Source organism: Oncorhynchus masou, chromosome 29 (assembly GCF_036934945.1).
Source record: "Oncorhynchus masou masou isolate Uvic2021 chromosome 29, UVic_Omas_1.1, whole genome shotgun sequence".
NCBI lineage: Eukaryota > Metazoa > Chordata > Actinopteri > Salmoniformes > Salmonidae > Oncorhynchus > Oncorhynchus masou.
Window position 1 is genome coordinate 62,341,195 of NC_088240.1, and position 18,090 is coordinate 62,359,284.

Here is an 18,090-nt window from a genome sequence, read left to right on the forward strand (position 1 = left end):
TGTCTTTTCTTCCACTTTTACTCCTTGTACACCCGTTCTTGCTTCCTCACCCGTTCTTGCTTCCTCACCTCTCTTCATTTCGCTCTCTCTCCCTGGCATTTCCCACCTCTCCCTCTTCCCCCAGCCTCAACCTCAGATGGATTCTTCAGTCAGTCGACTGGAACTGGTGCGGCTCCCGGAGAAGCCTTGAGTGAGTGAAAGAGAGTGAGAGGGAAAGATAGAGGGGCGGAGGGGCTGCGCCGAACAGAGGTTGGGTCAGAGCGCTCCGTCGCTTCAGACAATCACAAGAGAGAGAGAGGGAGGTTGATATGTGACAGGATGTGGTTTCCCTGAGCTTGCAGAACATAGCGGAGGCATACTTTGAGCTTGACTTAAACGCACGCGCTCAATGTGTTTGCTGCGCACGGTTAGCTAGTGAGCCTCTAGCGGGGATAGAACAAGCTGGCGGAGCTACTGATCCCATCCAGATTTGAGTCTTCTCGCTGTCTTTTTTCCCTCATTTGACCGAAAGCCTCCGTTCGAGCTGTATCGGCAGGACCTGAGTGAAGAATCGCAGAGGATCTGAGCGTGGACTGTTGCGCTGTGCTGTTTTGCTGTCAGTAGAATGTGTGTGATTGTTGGAGGAGCCGTTCCAGTGGCTTTCTCTTGATCTCAACAGTGAACTTTCCAACTCCTGTAGTCAACAGCTTCTGATCAGGTAAATCCTTAGTCTTTCTACTTTAACTTGCATGTGTTTACCACTAGTCTACATCCTTATTTCTCAAGGCTTGAGAAAATAAATGTAGCCTATAGGAAAAGACACTGATAAAGACAGACTGTACAAGTCCTTGGACAGAAGTCACAGACAATTTAGTGTTCTAGTTGTTTATAGCGTAACAACCGTTCAGAGGCAGATTAATGAGGACGCATGTATCAGTCAAGGGATGCCGCAAGCCACAAGTTTGGCTTGTGTGCAATGCCTTACAAGAAACTCCTGATCACCAACCCACACTCCTCCCATACACACATGTGTACACACACATAAACACCCGCTCATGCTCAGAGCAGTAATCATGCAGGTCAATGAGCTGGTTGGTTTGAAGTCACATGTGTGGCACCAGAGGGGTGAGAATGCCAAAAATGTCTACCTGGCTCCAATCACTGAACCCTGATGGTATTTCAAGATGTGCTTCACAAACAGGATTTAACCATAGCCTCTACTGCAGAGAGAGAGAGTGTCTGTGTTTTTGCCAGTGTGAGAGAAAGTAAGAGGGAGGGACAAAGTAGAGAGTTGAAGGATGTGAGAAGGGATAAGAGGTTGGGAGAAAGGAGAAGAGGGCAAGAGAGAGGAATGCACACAGACAGGAAGAGAGAGAGAAGGAATGAGAGAGAGACTTCTGTGAGTGCTGTTTAAGTGAACTGTTAATCATTTCCAGCTGGTAGGTTGTGAGTGCTGGGCTGTTAACCCTTTATTGTTGCTGGGTCACGAGCTAACACACACACACAGATGGAAATACTTTTCACCAGGAACCCCCAAATTACTGCATCACAGACTAGCCACAACCCAAATATAACTGGCCAACTATAACTAGGAACTCACTATTGTGCGTTTCATGAAGTTGTTCATGTTTACAGATTTTCTGAAAATTGACGTCAGTCGTCCAGCTGCATTGATGTTCAAATTTCCATTTGAATCCAGTTCCCATATGTTTGCTACCGGACCAGGGTGTAGAGATTTCTCTGGTACTGAGTTGAATTTGAATTGAATTGGCGAGTCTTGCTTGATTTAAACTTTAATTGATGTTCTACTCTCCACAGCATGTGCAGTGCAAACATTCACTAAGGGAAAAGGAAAACGTTGACCACTTGTCTACAAGTTTCCTGCATTTTACAGTAAAGTACTTGAACCTAGTTCTATCTTCCAATGAAACATAGTTTAAACAAGAACCAAAACAGAATTACTGAAATAATATTTCCATGTTGAAAGATTCTACACACACAATCCCACACATACTTTATTTATCCCTATGTCCCTCCCTACACTACAAGTACCTACGCACCGTAGTTTAGGCCTTTGGATAAACAGCTTAGCTGATGGGTAATTCTTTGCACTTCTCCTGACAGCGACGACCGTCTAAGTGGATTATACTCTTGCATAAGCATCACATCTATATCCTTTGAAATGTTTGGGTACATGATCTGTGGCAAAGATTGTTCCCTGTTCTTTCTTTAGGGATGGGCTTTTGAAGAGACCAATTTATTCAAGCCTTTGGCATAGCCTTAAATGACTAAGAATGGATATTAAGAGAAGTCCCTTTGCTGGAAGGAAAACATGATGGTGTATAATATTCACTTGTTTTGTAGTGGCTAAGCAAGGAAGGAAACTCCCCCTTTGATACTGTATTTGTCAAAGGGAAATTGACTGGGTGGTCAAGAATTGCATCGGTATTGATCAAGTAATGTTCAAGGACTTGTCGATACTGTATCTGAAAAGCAAAACTTTGCTTCAGTTGGCTGTAATAAAAAATGGCCTGCCTCCAGCAAGTTTGCATGAAAACCAATGAGACGTTCCTTGAAATCTTTATCCCTATGTTTTGGAAAACATAATATGACAAAATAATTCATGTTTCTATTATCAACTGGCTTTTTCTCTTTCGCGTGATTATTTTCCTTCTTGCTGTGTGCCATTCACTTTGGCCATGATCTGACTCATCCATTTGCTATGTTTATCCATGATAGATTTAGAAATGTGTTGAGTTCAGAGTATTGTATAAAGCCCAGTGTGAATAGATCAGATTATACATAGTTTATCAAGATAATGACTGTCAAACAAAGCAAATGCAAAATACAGAACTGAAAGTCAGAGACTGGGAGGAAATTATAGAGAAGATCTTACAGGCAGTGAGAGAAAGAGAAGGGAGAGACGAGAGCTGAGCCCTTGGAGAGAGGAAAATAGAGATATTGGTGTCTATTATTCCCCTGAGAGGGGAAGTAGTTCTAAAGGGGCTGGTTCCCATGGCAATAGCTCCCTACAGTACATGTGTGTCTGAGTGCAGCATATGTAGCAGGCCTTGAGACGATAGAGGGATGGCTTAGAGAGAACCAACCACCGGGCCAGCCAGGACACTCAGCCTTGAAGCACTGGAGAGGCTCAAGCAGACACTTGTTTACTACGCTCTGTTTTTTTACCAGCACTTATCTCCCCTCATCTTTCAGCAAGGCTCTTTCTTTATGTGTGCCATTATGTCTTGTCCTTGGAGATTTCAATTGAATATAATAAACTGTCTAGCTGTGGGTTTTCAAAAAACCTATTCCAGTTTTCAGAGAAGGCCCAGTGTTTGGGAATGCGTTATGGTCATTGTTTTCATCTTAACTACAGGGCTTTCAAGCTATGTAATATTAACACGGGTCTAATTGTTTTTGTTGTTGTACTATGGTGACCAACACCACCTAAATCCCAGCCCCACTCTGTTTTTCCTCTGTTGGGCCCCTTGCTCCTATCCTCCTTGTCACTGTCCTGCCCAGGTGAGGAGCCAAGGAAGGAAGGGAGGGAGGAAGTCTAAACAGGGAATGGCCCTTCTCCGGGCCCCTGAGAGCACTCTCCCTCCTGAGTGGACAACACAACAGCTGCCAGGAAACTGTGCCTTGTGCACAACTGCTTTATTTTTCACATTGAAGAACCGGGGTAATCGGATTTAATGTGATCGACACAGGCAGAAGTCAGGGGCAGAGACTGGGGCAATGTACGTGTTTTAAAGAGCGACTGCCCTGAAAAGCAACTTGAAACAGCCTATGTGGCATCGATGGGAGTCAAACATTTATTCGATTGTGAAAATTGACTACAATGTGTAATTAGGTTAATTATGGTCGTAAAGTCAGTCTCGTCCAAAACAGAGATTTGTCAGATGATAGGAAAAAAATTGGTACGTCACGGAATGAAGGGTACAGTCAATTTCATTTGGGTTGGATTTATTTCAATCCTGCTCACAGCTGGCAGCACCCAAGTAATCATCATTTCGGGGCACAGCTGCATGTGATCTGATCGTAATGCCCATGGTCAATTTGGTTTGACGTTCGATATCCCTATGGGGCCAGTTAGGGACCAATAGTAAATTACCCAATTTACTGTACACCGGACAATATTTTTAAATGTCAATAGCACCAGATTTTAAAATTACTTAACCTTAAACCAACTATACATTTTAGAAATACAAACATTGAAAGCATTTAATGAGAACTAAAATATGTGCAACATTAAAATATTGTTCCATTTGCCTTGCGTAAGTTATTGACAGTCCCTAACTAGTCCCAGAGCTCGGCTGTCCAATGTCAACTTTGCCACAGTTGCACACCAGACGGCTGAAGCTAATTGGCGAAAGAAGTTAGATAGCGCTAGCCTAGGTGACTTCATGACACAAGACTGATTGGACTAGTTCAAGTTATTTAGAAGGAAGAGTGACTGTAACTGTGTAGTGTTTTAGGAGAGTGAATGTACATAAGCTTGCCACATGCGAACAAACACAGAAGAGACACCCCCCCAAGACAAATCTTGTTTGCCTTCACTGCATTTCTTAACGACCAAGCTGAAAAACAAGGCCAAATCAGGAAGTTCAGCCCCCCTTTAAGTTTGGAGATGGCTAACTCTTCCTCTAATCCAGTGGTCCCCAACCTTTTCTGAGTCAAGATCACTTTCTAAGTCAAAATGCAAGCCGAGATCTACCACTCAGATTTAAAAAACAAACACAACTTAAATAACGTAAGCCTATGCAACATTACCCAATTAAAACAGTTCTGTAGCATTGAGGTTTGTGCAGTAAACTATAAGCCCAATACATTGTCACTGCATATTGGCTATGCTTGAATTCCCCTGCCAAGGTTGTTCTTCTCAGACCATTTTGGAATGATATTTAAAATGAGGTATATGATCACACTGGTAGTAGATCATTTGTTGTGTTACTTGTGAGGCACAGCAAAGTGAGCATGATCATTTGTTTATTTTTTTAAATATATTTTTTATATTACTGGACTCGTGGTCAGTCTGAGAAGGAAGGAGCAGCGGTGAGGCTGCCTCTCACCCGACTCATCGACCTCTGCTCTCCATTCCTCCACTGAGAAAAGGAGACAGTCTTCCAGCTGATGGCGAAACTCAAGTCACACTGCATTATTTTTGCCTCATGCACCAATTCATGTTATTCCTATGACCAGAGAAAGTGAAATATTCCTCCAGCTTAAAAACGACAAGCCGCTAATAATAACAACACAAGCTGATTGGAACCCTTTTCTAACATTATACTCATTCATTGCAGCTGCAGTTGGTTGTAGCATGAGTGGAAGTAGGGAGAACGCGCATTTGACAAAAGTGTTGAACAAAGTTTTGACATTGCTGAATAAACATGAACTTACTCATAAAACAGCAGCTCTTGGCTGTATTTGTTGGTTTTGAACTCTCAGAGTACCAACTTTGCTGCTTGTTCGAGGCTTCTGTTTACAGTCTATGGCTCGAGGAAACTGTGCCGACACAGATATCTGAGCTATCTGATTGGTCAGCGATAGGCCTATAGGTGCACTTGATTTCTACCTTCAGACTTCCCGACACTAGGGCTGCTGAATCATTGCGCCTACCAGCAACGGCGAAAAACACATGTAGAAAATAGGAACACAAGGCTTTAGAGTTGGGTTTTTTACAGAAATGTTTGGTGATCAACTTAGAATCCGATCAACCGGTTGGTGACCACCGCTCTAATCCTTTCTTGTCCATAGAGATATTTTCATAAAAAGTTGAGCTTTGTTCTCAAGATTTGTATCTTTATATGACACTTCCAAGAAGACAAATTATTGTATTATTAGATAGCATTATGGAAAGACAATGAATCATCACCCTTGTTATTTTGTTGCCCATATTTGGCAATATTCAACCAAATACTTTTTTACAGAATCATCGTACATTATTAGCTCATGTAAGATGTTTACTCCCATGCAGATAGAACATAAATCCTGTGCTAAGCAACTGTGGAGAAGTTGGTGGTTTTGAAGGATGTTTAACTATTGAATTTTATATTTATTAAGGATCCACATTTGCTGCTGTCTTGGCACCAGCTGCTCTTCCTGGGTTCCAGCACCATTAAGACAGTTAAAAAATGTAATTTCATAACACTTTACCCAAAATATTTAGTGTGTTCCCCTCAGGCTAGAACTCCACTATCACATATTTACAATACAACATCCATGTGTATGTGAAAAGTATCTTGTGAGGCTAGAGTTGGGTAGAAGGTACAAAATTGGTCAGTTTAGAAACCAAACAGGTTCATGGCTAACAAACGCTGAACAAAAATATAAATGCAACATGTAAAGTGTTGGTCCCATGTTTCATGAGCTGATATATCCTACTAATGTTCCATATGCAAAAATGATTATTTCCCTGTTAGTGAGTTTTTATCCTTTTCCAAGATAATCCATCCACCTGACAGGTGTGGCATATCAAGAAGCTGATCAAACAGCATGATCATTACACAGGTGCACCTTGTGCTGGGGACAATAAAAGGCCACTCTAAAATGTCCAGTTTTGTCACACACCACAATGCCACATATGTCTCAAGTTTTGAGGGAGTGTGCAATTGGCTTGCTGACTGCAGGATTGTCCACCAGAGCTGTTGCCAGATAATTGAATGTTCATTTCTCTTCCATAAGCCGCCTCAATGTCGTTTTATAGAATTTGGCAGTACGTCCAACCGGCCTCACAACTGCAGACCACGTGTAACCACGCCAGCCCAGGACGTCCACATCCGGCTTTTATTTGTCACATGCGCCGACGGTGTAGATCAGGGGTGGGAAACTCCAGTCCTCGGGGGACTGATTCGTGTCACACTTTTTCTCCATCCCAAGCAAACACACCTGATTTAATCAAATTGCATTCTAAACTGAAGATCATGATTAGGTGATTACTGGAGTCGGGTGTGTTAGGTGGGCCTGGGGTAAAACTGTGACACAAATCAGGCCCTCGAGGACTGGACCCTGGTGTAGACCTTACTGTGCAATGTTTACTTACAAGCCCTTAACCAACAATGCATGGTCTGAGACGAGCCACCCGGACAGCTGATGAAACTGTTGTTTTGCATAACCAAATCATTTCTGCTCAAACTGTCAGAAACCATCTCAGGGAAGCTCAACTGCGTGCACGTCTTCCTCACCAGGGTCTTGACCTGAATACAGTGGGCAACTCCTCACCATCAATAGCCACTGGCATGCTGGAGAAGTGTGCTCTTTGCGGATGAATCCCGGTTTCAACTGTACCGGGCAGTTGGCAGACAGTAGCGTGTATGTCGTGGTGTGAGCCAGCGATGTTTGCTGATGTCAACATTGTGATCAGAGTGTCCAATGATGGAGGTGGGGTTATGGTATGGGCAGGCATAAGTTACGGACAATGAACTCAAATGCATTTATCGATGGCAATTTGAATGCACAGAGGTTCTGTGACAAGATTCCGAGGCCCATTGTCGTGCCATATATCTGCCGCCATCACCCCAATTCTTTCATGGCCTGCATACTCACCAGACATGTCACCCATTGAGCATGTTTGGGATGCTCTGGATCCACGTTTACCACAGCGTGTTCCAGTTCCAGACCACAATCAACAGCCTGATCAACTCTATACCAAGGAGAAGAGCTGTATGAAATAATAATATTATTTTTTATTTTTTTATTTTATTTATTTCACCTTTATTTAACCAGGTAGGCTAGTTGAGAACAAGTTCTCATTTACAACTGCGACCTGGCCAAGATAAGGCATAGCAGTGTGAACAGACAACACAGAGTTACACATGGAGTAAACAATTAACAAGTCAATAACACAGTAGAAAAAAGGGGAGTCTATATACAATGTGTGCAAAAGGCATGAGGAGGTAGGCGAATAATTACAATATTGCAGATTAACACTGGATTGATAAATGATCATGTACAGGTAGAGATATTGGTGTGCAAAAGAGCAGAAAAGTAAATAAATAAAAACTGTGGGGATGAGGTAGGTGAAAATGGGTGGGCTATTTACCAATAGATTATGTACAGCTGCAGCGATCGGTTAGCTGCTCAGATAGCTGATGTTTGAAGTTGGTGAGGGAGATAAAGGTCTCCAACTTCAGCGATTTTTGCAATTCGTTCCAGTCACAGACAGCAGAGTACTGGAACGAAAGGCGGCCGAATGAGGTGTTGGCTTTAGGGATGATCAGTGAGATACACCTGCTGGAGCGCGTGCTACGGATGGGTGTTGCCATCGTGACCAGTGAACTGAGATAAGGCGGAGCTTTACCTAGCATGGCCTTGTAGACGACCTGGAGCCAGTGGGTCTTGCGACGAATATGTAGCGAGGGCCAGCCGACTAGAGCATACAAGTCGCAGTGGTGGGTAGTATAAGGTGCTTTAGTGACAAAACGGATGGCACTGTGATAAACTGCATCCAGTTTGCTGAGAAGAGTGTTGGAAGCAATTTTGTAGATGACATCGCCGAAGTCGAGGATCGGTAGGATAGTCAGTTTTACTAGGGTAAGCTTGGCAGCGTGAGTGAAGGAGGCTTTGTTACGGAATAGAAAGCCGACTCTTGATTTGATTTTCGATTGGAGATGTTTGATATGGGTCTGGAAGGAGAGTTTGCAGTCTAGCCAGACACCTAGGTACTTATAGGTGTCCACATATTCAAGGTCGGAACTATCCAGTGTGGTGATGCTAGTCGGGCATGCGGGTGCAGGCAGCGATCGGTTGAAAAGCATGCATTTGGTTTTACTAGCGTTTAAGAGCAGTTGGAGGCCACGGAAGGAGTGTTGTACGGCATTGAAGCTCGTTTGGAGGTTAGATAGCACAGTGTCCAATGACGGGCCGAAAGTATATAGAATGGTGTCGTCTGCGTAGAGGTGGATCAGGGAATCGCCCGCAGCAAGAGCAACATCATTGATATATACAGAGAAAAGAGTCGGCCCGAGAATTGAACCCTGTGGCACCCCCATAGAGACTGCCAGAGGACCGGACAGCATGCCCTCCGATTTGACACACTGAACTCTGTCTGCAAAGTAATTGGTGAACCAGGCAAGGCAGTCATCCGAAAAACCGAGGCTACTGAGTCTGCCGATAAGAATATGGTGATTGACAGAGTCGAAAGCCTTGGCAAGGTCGATGAAGACGGCTGCACAGTACTGTCTTTTATCGATGGCGGTTATGATGTCGTTTAGTACCTTGAGTGTGGCTGAGGTGCACCCGTGACCGGCTCGGAAACCAGATTGCATAGCGGAGAAGGTACGGTGGGATTCGAGATGGTCAGTGACCTGTTTGTTGACTTGGCTTTCGAAGACCTTAGATAGGCAAGGCAGAATGGATATAGGTCTGTAACAGTTTGGGTCCAGGGTGTCTCCCCCTTTGAAGAGGGGGATGACTGCGGCAGCTTTCCAATAATGACTGGTTTTCTGATTTTCTGATCCACGCCAATCTTTTTTATTAAGGTATCTGTGACCAACAGATGCATATGTATTCCCAGTCATGTGAAATCCATAGCTTAGGGCCTAATTCATTTATTTCAGTTGACTGATTTCCTTACATGAACTGTAAAATCGTTGAAATTGTTGCAGGTTGCGTTTATATTTTGTTCAGTATATATCTGTCCTATAGAAGTACAACCGATCGTTACAAATTCAGCAAAGAGTCAATGCCTTTCTGTTTTTCTGACAATATCGAGCCTTTGTTTAGACTGTTGGTGTAACCCAAACTCCCTCGCTGTCAGTCTAAAAAGCAGAACCAAAGCGGCCCGTGGAGGCAGAGCTCAGACAGCGTGCTCAGAACATGCACCTCGACTCTGAGGAGAAGTTTGAGAGGGAAAACAGTCACTCTGAAAATCATAAACATCTCACACTTCCGCTGTCAACTCTAAAAATACTCGGCCTCGCCCCCCCCCCCCCCCCCCGTTGGTCTCCAGGAGCTATACAAATAAGAGCCTCTCCGTTTTTCAAAAATGTTCAGCCCATTGTCTTTCTCTCTTTTTGCTCAGACTTCTGCCTCTCCTGTACACGACATCGCAGAGCCTCTCTCCGGAGTTCACTGGAACTTAAACAGAGCAGAGCACATCTGAGGTGAAAGAGAGAATATTAAAAACTATGGGTATTTTACTGTAGTATTTGCCTATTTTCTTTGATGACAGAAACATGTTGATGTCATTGAGCCGAGTTGCTTTAGAGTTTAGTCCTGGGGGGCTGTTTAGGAGAAATTTAACACATTTTGGGAAATGAAAGATCTGTTTTTTTGTTTATTTTGGCTTTGAAATGTGTGCTCTTGATTTGAGAACTGAGGCATGAGCCCCAGTTTAAAGCCACAGTGGAGAAATTACACAATTCCCAGAGATGACTCACCGAGCTCTATTTTCAACATTTAAAACCAATTTTAAAACCTCTTTGAAACATATTTACAAAAGTACAAAACATCAGATCCTGCAAGCAATTCCTTGTATTCACTGGCGTACTACACACCCTGCAGCCTCCGCAAGGCAGGTCATAAGCCATGATTTTTTTTTAGAATGACAGGAAATAAGCTGTAAAAGTGCTAAATTCTCTGACTCATGGCAAAATGTGTAGAATAGCAGGACATTTGCTTAGAAAATGCTAAATTCTCTCAGCCTCATTGCAAAATCTGTAGAAAAGTATGAGATGGTCTATAAAACTGCAGTATGCAGCTGCTTGTATTGACTTGAAAGTCATTGCTTGTATTGTTATAAATTATACATTTTATGCACACTCATGAAATTGATCAAAAAGAGACATACAAACACGGATATCTATGTAGGTGTTGTCATGAGAGCCACTGTCTTCCACAACACTTTTGAATCTCTGCCATCTCCCACTTCTTGTCACTTCTATTCAACAGGGTCTAATTACAGTGGCCTCTCTCTCCAGACTCTACTTGCCATGCATTACCTAACTCGTCTCTCTAACGAACAATCTCCAATCAGCCACCCATTTCCTCTTTTTCCCTTGATTGATTCTCACCTTTTCATTCTTCCTGCTCACCTCATTAACAGAGCACCGGTCCCCCCCTCCCTCCCTCCCCCCATCTCCCCCATCCTCCTATCTCCGCCACGGCCTCTTGGATTAGTACGCTGGCGGAGCCCGGAACGGCGTATAATTAGAGGGGAACATAATAAAGTGCGTTCCTCATCAGCTGGGGGGCCGGTGCCCCCTGGACCACCATCCCACCCTCCCGGGTTTAATCAGCAAAGTACAATGGGATATTACCTGTTCCAGCCTGAGCCAATGGAGATGCAGCACCGCTGTCACAAGCCATTTCGGTGACGCCCGGTGCACAGGCTCTTTAGAGGCCCTTTTCCATAGTCTTTCATGGTTGTCTCTGTTAATTTGTCCCCCAGGGAAAGAGGGCTCCGGAGCCCATGAAAAGGGCTCATTTATGCCCTTATTTATTTATTTATTTATTTGGAGCCACTTATACAGCATGTTTTTCTTTATTGGTTTTCCCTCTGAGACTCCCTTGGGGCCCCGTACGTGAAGGGAGGGGAGGGGTGTGTGTGTGTGATATCAAGAGATTAATCCATTTCTCCCTAAATTGGACATGTTTTATGCTTTGGGGACTGGTGTCCGGTTTCACACACACACGGGTGTCAGGTAGCCTAGCAGTTAGAGCATTGGGCTAGTAACCAAAAGGTTGCTAGTTTAAATCTGAGCCAACAAGGTGATGGCAGACCCTGGCTATGACCCCACTCTTCAAGGGTGTCTCAGGGGGAATTAGGATATGCAAAAAAACACATTTCCAATTCACACGTGTATTAATTAACACTTGTACATGTGTGAAATAGGACAAATTTAAGAACCCTCATTATTATTATTATTATTATTATTATTGTTATTATTATACACACACACACACACACATTCTTACAGAACCTCATTCGGCCCCATCTATTCCCTATGTAGGGTCCACACACACTCTGGGGAGATGGGCTGTGGACTGAGGAAGCTGAAGCCATCTGAGGAGAGCAGTCCAGGGAAGATCTACTCCACCCTGAAGAGACCACAGGTGGAGACCAAGGTGGGCGTGGCCTACACATACCAATATGTCGACTTCCTCGTAGGGAAATACGGTAAGACATGCAACGTTTCAGAGAGAGTTCAGTGGTTATTTCTAAGCCGTTTGAAAAATGTATTAGTCGCTGTTACAGTAAGAATACTAAATTATAATGTTCTCCAACTCTCTTTTTACACACCGAAGATATCCTTAACTATCATATTATTAGGGGTGGCAGGTAACCTAGTGGTGGGAGCATTGGGCCAGTAACTGAAAGGTTGCTAGATCGAATCCCCGAGTTGACAAGGTAAAAATCTGTTGCCCCTGAACAAGGCAGTTAACCCACTATTCCTAGGCTGTCATTATAAATAATAATTTGTTCTTAACTGACTTGCCTACTTAAATAAAAAATATATATTGTTCAAGTTCAGTACCAGACATAAAACTGACAAACACAACAGGTTCTCCAACCACAGAACACGTTCTCCACCTCTCACATCGTTAGATGGAAATACATTCCTCCACCATAATAGACTCCATCTCCCTCTCCCACCTCCTCACACACCCGCAGCCCACAGAGGCCTTTCTTGTTGCAATTTGAGGTGTTTATGAGATGCAAGGTGGGTGTTGCTTCCTGAGACCTGCTCTGCTCATTGGCTCAGGGGCCATCACTTTATTTCCCGTCAAGAGAAGTTACAATTCAAACAGTGTGAGTGGTGGTGGGTTGGTGGGAGATGCAGTCCTCTGGAGCCGGGAGAAGCTGGGAGATGTTGTGTGCTGTGCGTCGGCTGTGACAGTTTATTAGACTCCATTAGCGAGTCACTTTGACGGGGAGAGAATGGGTACTACGATACACCATCTGAGTGTCTGGGGCTGTATGTGTGCGTCTCTCTCGCTTTCTGTCTCTCCCGCGCTCTCGCTCTCTCCCACTGTTGTCTGTCTGTCTCGCTCGCTCTTTCTCAGTTCTCTGCCTCGCTCTTTAAAAAAAAAAGCTGTGCCTGTTTATGTCCCCTAGGACTATATTGAGTCTGTGTAGTGTTTGGGACCGTCTGAAAATCTTTACATTATCGAAACAGTTTTCCAGGGTAACTGTTGGCGGATAACTTACTGTATGTAATTCTATTGTACCAGGCATTTGACTAGGCTACAGGTAGTTCCACGGTTCCTGCCACTGTTAGTGCTGTTTCCTAGAAAATACACAACATTTAATATGACCACAGAAGTGCACTATAAATACTCATGGCTGGATATACTAACTAGCCTGTTTATTCCAATTTGTAATGTAAATGTGGCCTCTTTGTATCCGGGGTCATACTTTCTTGTTCTAAAAAGTGTTTTGGTTTTGGCGACAGGCTGTAACAAAACACTTTCAACTAATCAAATTGTTCAGATAACTATGAGAATTGAGGACAAAATTAGGACATTAGGAAGATGACAAATGTTCGTGTTTATTTGTTTCCAATCATGTCCATAGCTGAATGTATCTCTAAAACAGGCACCATATAGCACTGCTAGTCACTTTTAGGGGGTTTTCACATCTGAAATTTGGTACCCTGGTTTGGTGTCCTGGAGCATTTTGTGAGAATTCTACAGAATACGTTTTGCTTTCACAAGACCTGAAAATAACAGTTTCAAGGTGCGATTAGCATTTTACATGACTTTAGCGAGCTAGCTTGTTTACAACGGGCAAAAAAGTTCCACACAACTCACGCTGCCGTGTCACAATATCTAGTACTCTGGTTCTGGGTCTTGGTTCCCGCTACTCACACAGGTCCAGGATCTTTTGGGTTTCACACATGCTTTATAGCGTGGATCAGGGTAATAAGGGGATATGTGAAAGCGCCCCTTAGATAAATGACCAAATGATAGGGGGCCATGTTGAACCACATTAAGACCAGACCAAGATATGAAGAGCAATGTGTCATGAGCTTTTAATGAACTGCCACTGTAAATGCCAGGCAGCCTTAGCTAGCAAGCTATAACCCCAGGTTTTATGTCAGTTTATTGCACACATTCACGAACATGGCCGTGCTGCTACCTTTCATTTACCTCAGAAAATGGCTTTGAAACAGAGGCAAGAATGATTTGATATTAACACCATGACCCGATAGGGATAGGATAAAGTAAGTGCTGTGCTAACCGGTGTGGAAAGAAGCCAGCTCACCCTACACACAGAGAAATGCTCTTGGAGTGCTTGGCACGTATTTTATTTCCAAAACTATGATTTCAAATATTTAAAATGTCAAGAGGATGAAAAATTGAAAACACACTTATGTTAGTCTCCAGTAGACAACATATAGCTACAGAGATTTTGTCCTTGAAATCAAATCCAGCTGACAGACACGCACGCACGCACGCACGCACGCATGCACACACCATTTGATTTCATCTTGGCTCACATTATTTATATGCAAAACCCCCAGAGCCTGAAGTCCTCTTGTTAATATAAGCTTTCCTCACCGCTCCGCGTGACTGACGTGTAGAAGCAGCGGCCTGTGCTCTGATCGGAAGCAGGAATATGGAGCACGGAAATGAGAGGTCAGTGGAATTTCTGAGCACCGTAGTGTGTTCTGAGTGGAGATTAACCCCTGAATGCGGGGAGACAGAATTTATCCCAGTTCACCACTCTGAGAGGGAGAATTGAACCGCGGTTGGTTCTCGGGGAACGACATTGCAGTGAATTCACAGTCATCAGGTTTTACATTAGATTTCCATTATATTCCCACTGCATGGGTGAGGTGTTTGCATGGCTCGATTCCATTCAACATATTGTTTATAATGTAGAAACAGAAAAGACATGCTTAGGGTAGAAGTTGACTCCATCCACAGATCTAGGATCCCATGACTTTATACCCCCTAACCATAACATTAGAGGTATGACAAATGAATGAGCCTGTAGGTCTAATGATTATGGGTCATTTCTATTCAAAGACATGCACATGTAGAATGCACATCTGCCTTAAAGAGTGAATGTAGATGATAGCGATGGTCGGAATTAGCATACTCAATCAATGAACCCCGGATGGCTTTGTGTAGCAGACAGCTCCTACTAAGTTCAATCTCGGTAACCAAATACACTGAGTGTACGAAACATGAAGAACACCTTCCTAATATTAAGTTGCAGCCCGCTTGTGTCCTCAGAATTGGGGCATGGACTCTACAAGGTGTCAAAAGTTTTCCACAGGGATGCTGGCCCATGTTGATTCATATGCTTCCCACAGTTGTGTCAAGTTGTCTGGGTGTCCTTTGGGTGGTGGATCATTCTTGATACACACAGGAAACTGTTGAGCATGAAAAACTCAGCAGCGTTGCAGTTCTTGACGCAATCCGGTGCTCCTGCCACCTACTACCATAGCCCGTTCGTAGGCACTTAAATATTTTGTCTTGCCCATTCAATCTCTGAATGGCACACATACACAATCCTTGTCTCAGTTGTCTCAAGGCTTTACAATCCCTATTTAACCTGTCAACTCCCCTTAATCTACTCTGATTGATGTGGATTTAACAAATTACAAATTCCAAGGGATCATAGTATTCACCTGGTCAGTCTGTCATGGAAAGGGCAGGTGTTCATAATGTTTTGTACACTCAGTGAATGTCATTCACTGTAAGTTTAACTATTCTGTAAATACTTCACATGTAAATACCTTTTGAGGTTTCTCGGTACAGGTGTTCATACAGCAACAGATGTAGTGCTGAATGTTCCTTACTATTGCTTTGGACCACTCAAGCAGTCGAATACCAGCCTATTGTTTTTCAAATAAAATGTGTTCGAGCAGCATTAAAAAGTCTGACATTGTAAAACTCAGCAGGTTCCTAATCATTAGGCTTCAAACAAGAGCAACTGCTGACAACGTTTTCATCAACAGGAAACGCAGATTTCTGTACATTTCCTTCCTCTCCCCCTTTCACTCGCACTCTCTCTCTCTACGTCCTATATCTGAGCCTATGTCTGAGGCAATATGTTTGAGATTCTGCAAATACTACTTATTCTGCAAATACTGTTTCCTGTGTCTAAGGGTCTGTCTTCTGTGGTGAACGGATCCTCATCTGCTATATGAAATGTGTACATACAATTATGTTCCTTCTCCTTCCTGGAGGCAAATAATCTGTTTATGATTTGGTTTTACTGGCAGCCCAAATATTAACCTGTCTTATCCAGCTTTCAGGGGAGTTCTCTTTCTCTCTCTAGAGGTGTGTGGGGATTTGTGTGCATTATATGTTTGTGTGTATATATATATACTGTCAGAGTGTGTGTGTGTGTGTTTGAGTGCCTGTTTTTACCAACCCCATTTTCTAGCGTCCATCCTCTTCCCGCTACTGAGATACACAATACCTCCTATATGCCCCCTCACAGCTTTATTGGGTGTTATTGCCCCGTTCCTCTGATCCAATATGACAGTATTGATTGTGTTGAAATGCAATCTAGGCATAGCTAGCAGAGGAGTAAACAAGCTACATTTAACCAAACACCTCTGCCCCAGCGTTCACACATCCCAAATGAGGAACAAAGATATTTGTCTGCTGTAAAAAGAGGATAAATTGTTTCCTCTCATGGCCATTCTAGGACTTTATAAAGAGGGCATTGGGTTGTTGCTCACCGTTCACAGGAAGTGTCTTCATTCTGGAGAATCTTGACCTCACTTCCTGAAAGCTAGGTTTGAACATTTCTGTTTTCAAAGAACGTCTTGGTTGAAGGTCCATCACAAGGTTCATGAGACATTGGTTTTCTGTGAAAGCTTTCAATTGGAATGACAAGATACAGAATGTACTGAGAGTGTATGCATGTGCACACTTAAATGACAGAGCTGAACACAGTTGTTTTTCATTCATCTTCATTCTCATTCAGTTAGTGGGATTCCAGTTGTCGTTCAGAAAATGTTGCTTAATAATTGACATTCACAGCTTGAGTCTGCCATGCTACTTACTGCTTATCCTACAGCCATTCTCTCCCATTAACCACCAATGTAGAGCTTCAGACATTCTGGAGCTGTTTGAACTCATCTGAGCTGGCGTGTTATGAATAGTCTAACATTTCAAAAGCATATTTGAAGTTCTCATGAGATCGATATAGATATGGGGGGGGGGGGGGTTCTCTTCAGATTTCTGCTGTGAGAACCAACACAAGACTCCTCCACTGAGGATATATCAACCCTCAAATAAACCTGAAGGACTCCCCATCAATAACGGAATAGTGTAGCCTACCCACGAATGACTTATCCTCGGTGATCGACATACTTGGGAAAATGTTTGCTAAACGGGGTTCATTCGAGTCCGTTGGGCTATCTGAGTTCTCTGAAAACCACACAGGAGAGAAGTATCGTATTGACAAAATGTCTTCTCTAAATAGTCATGTCAAGGTTTGAGCCCACGTCACCACCACACACTGGTTGTGTGTGCTTTCTCCGAGAGTCTGTCTCTCATCCTGTGTAAACTGTCAATCGTACGGAGCACCAGTCGTATCTGTTATCTTTAATAATATATTAAAATGTTTTTCAGTCATTCTCCTGCATTTTACTTATTTCATAACTCATGGGAACATGGGTCTTGTCCTTCAAGAATTCAGTACATTGCTTGTGAAGTATGTAGGTATCACAGCGTCAATTATATATAATAATCCTATATGTCTATAGCAATCTATTCTGGTAATTTACAAACAAAAGATGGGGGTGTTCTGCAGGCACTGTAGGCAGTTAATTATAATAAAGATCATAGACACATTCCGTAATTATTGCAGATCTGTCTCATATTCCACTCTTACATCTGAGTTGGTAGCGAGGTCCCAGGCATTGTTTCCATGGGTTCAATCATTATAGTGCCGGGTGTGGTTTCCATGACGATCTACCACCTGTTGTCTGGTGGAGCTCCCATCTGCTGGGAGACTGAGGTGTGAGTCAAAGGCTTTCTGCAATGGGAGTTAATGACTACTGAAGAGTGTGTGGACGATACAGTATCTGTTTATTCATTTAGGATCGCATCTCTTGATGTATCGTACTGGCGCCTTCAGACTCAGTCTGGGGCGGCAGGTAACCTAGAGGTTAGAGCGTTGGAGTGACCGAAACGTTG

General features: G+C 43.3%; 1 protein-coding gene across 4 annotated transcripts in view; it reads left to right on the forward strand.

Moving 5' to 3' along the window:
* Positions 1-258: 258 nt before the first annotated feature.
* Positions 259-18,090, forward strand: part of LOC135520209 (raftlin-like) — a 67,335-nt gene continuing 49,503 nt past the window's right edge. For 2 of the 4 annotated variants that reach the window (XM_064945597.1, XM_064945600.1), the window contains exons 1-2: positions 259-697; positions 11,934-12,100. In XM_064945597.1, coding sequence (XP_064801669.1) covers positions 11,956-12,100 — 145 coding nt within the window. In that variant the 5' untranslated portion in view covers positions 259-697; positions 11,934-11,955. Of the gene's footprint in view, positions 698-1,801; positions 1,878-10,024; positions 10,086-11,933; positions 12,101-18,090 lie in introns of those variants that run through there. The other 2 variants (XM_064945598.1, XM_064945599.1) reach the window with 2 other exon arrangements.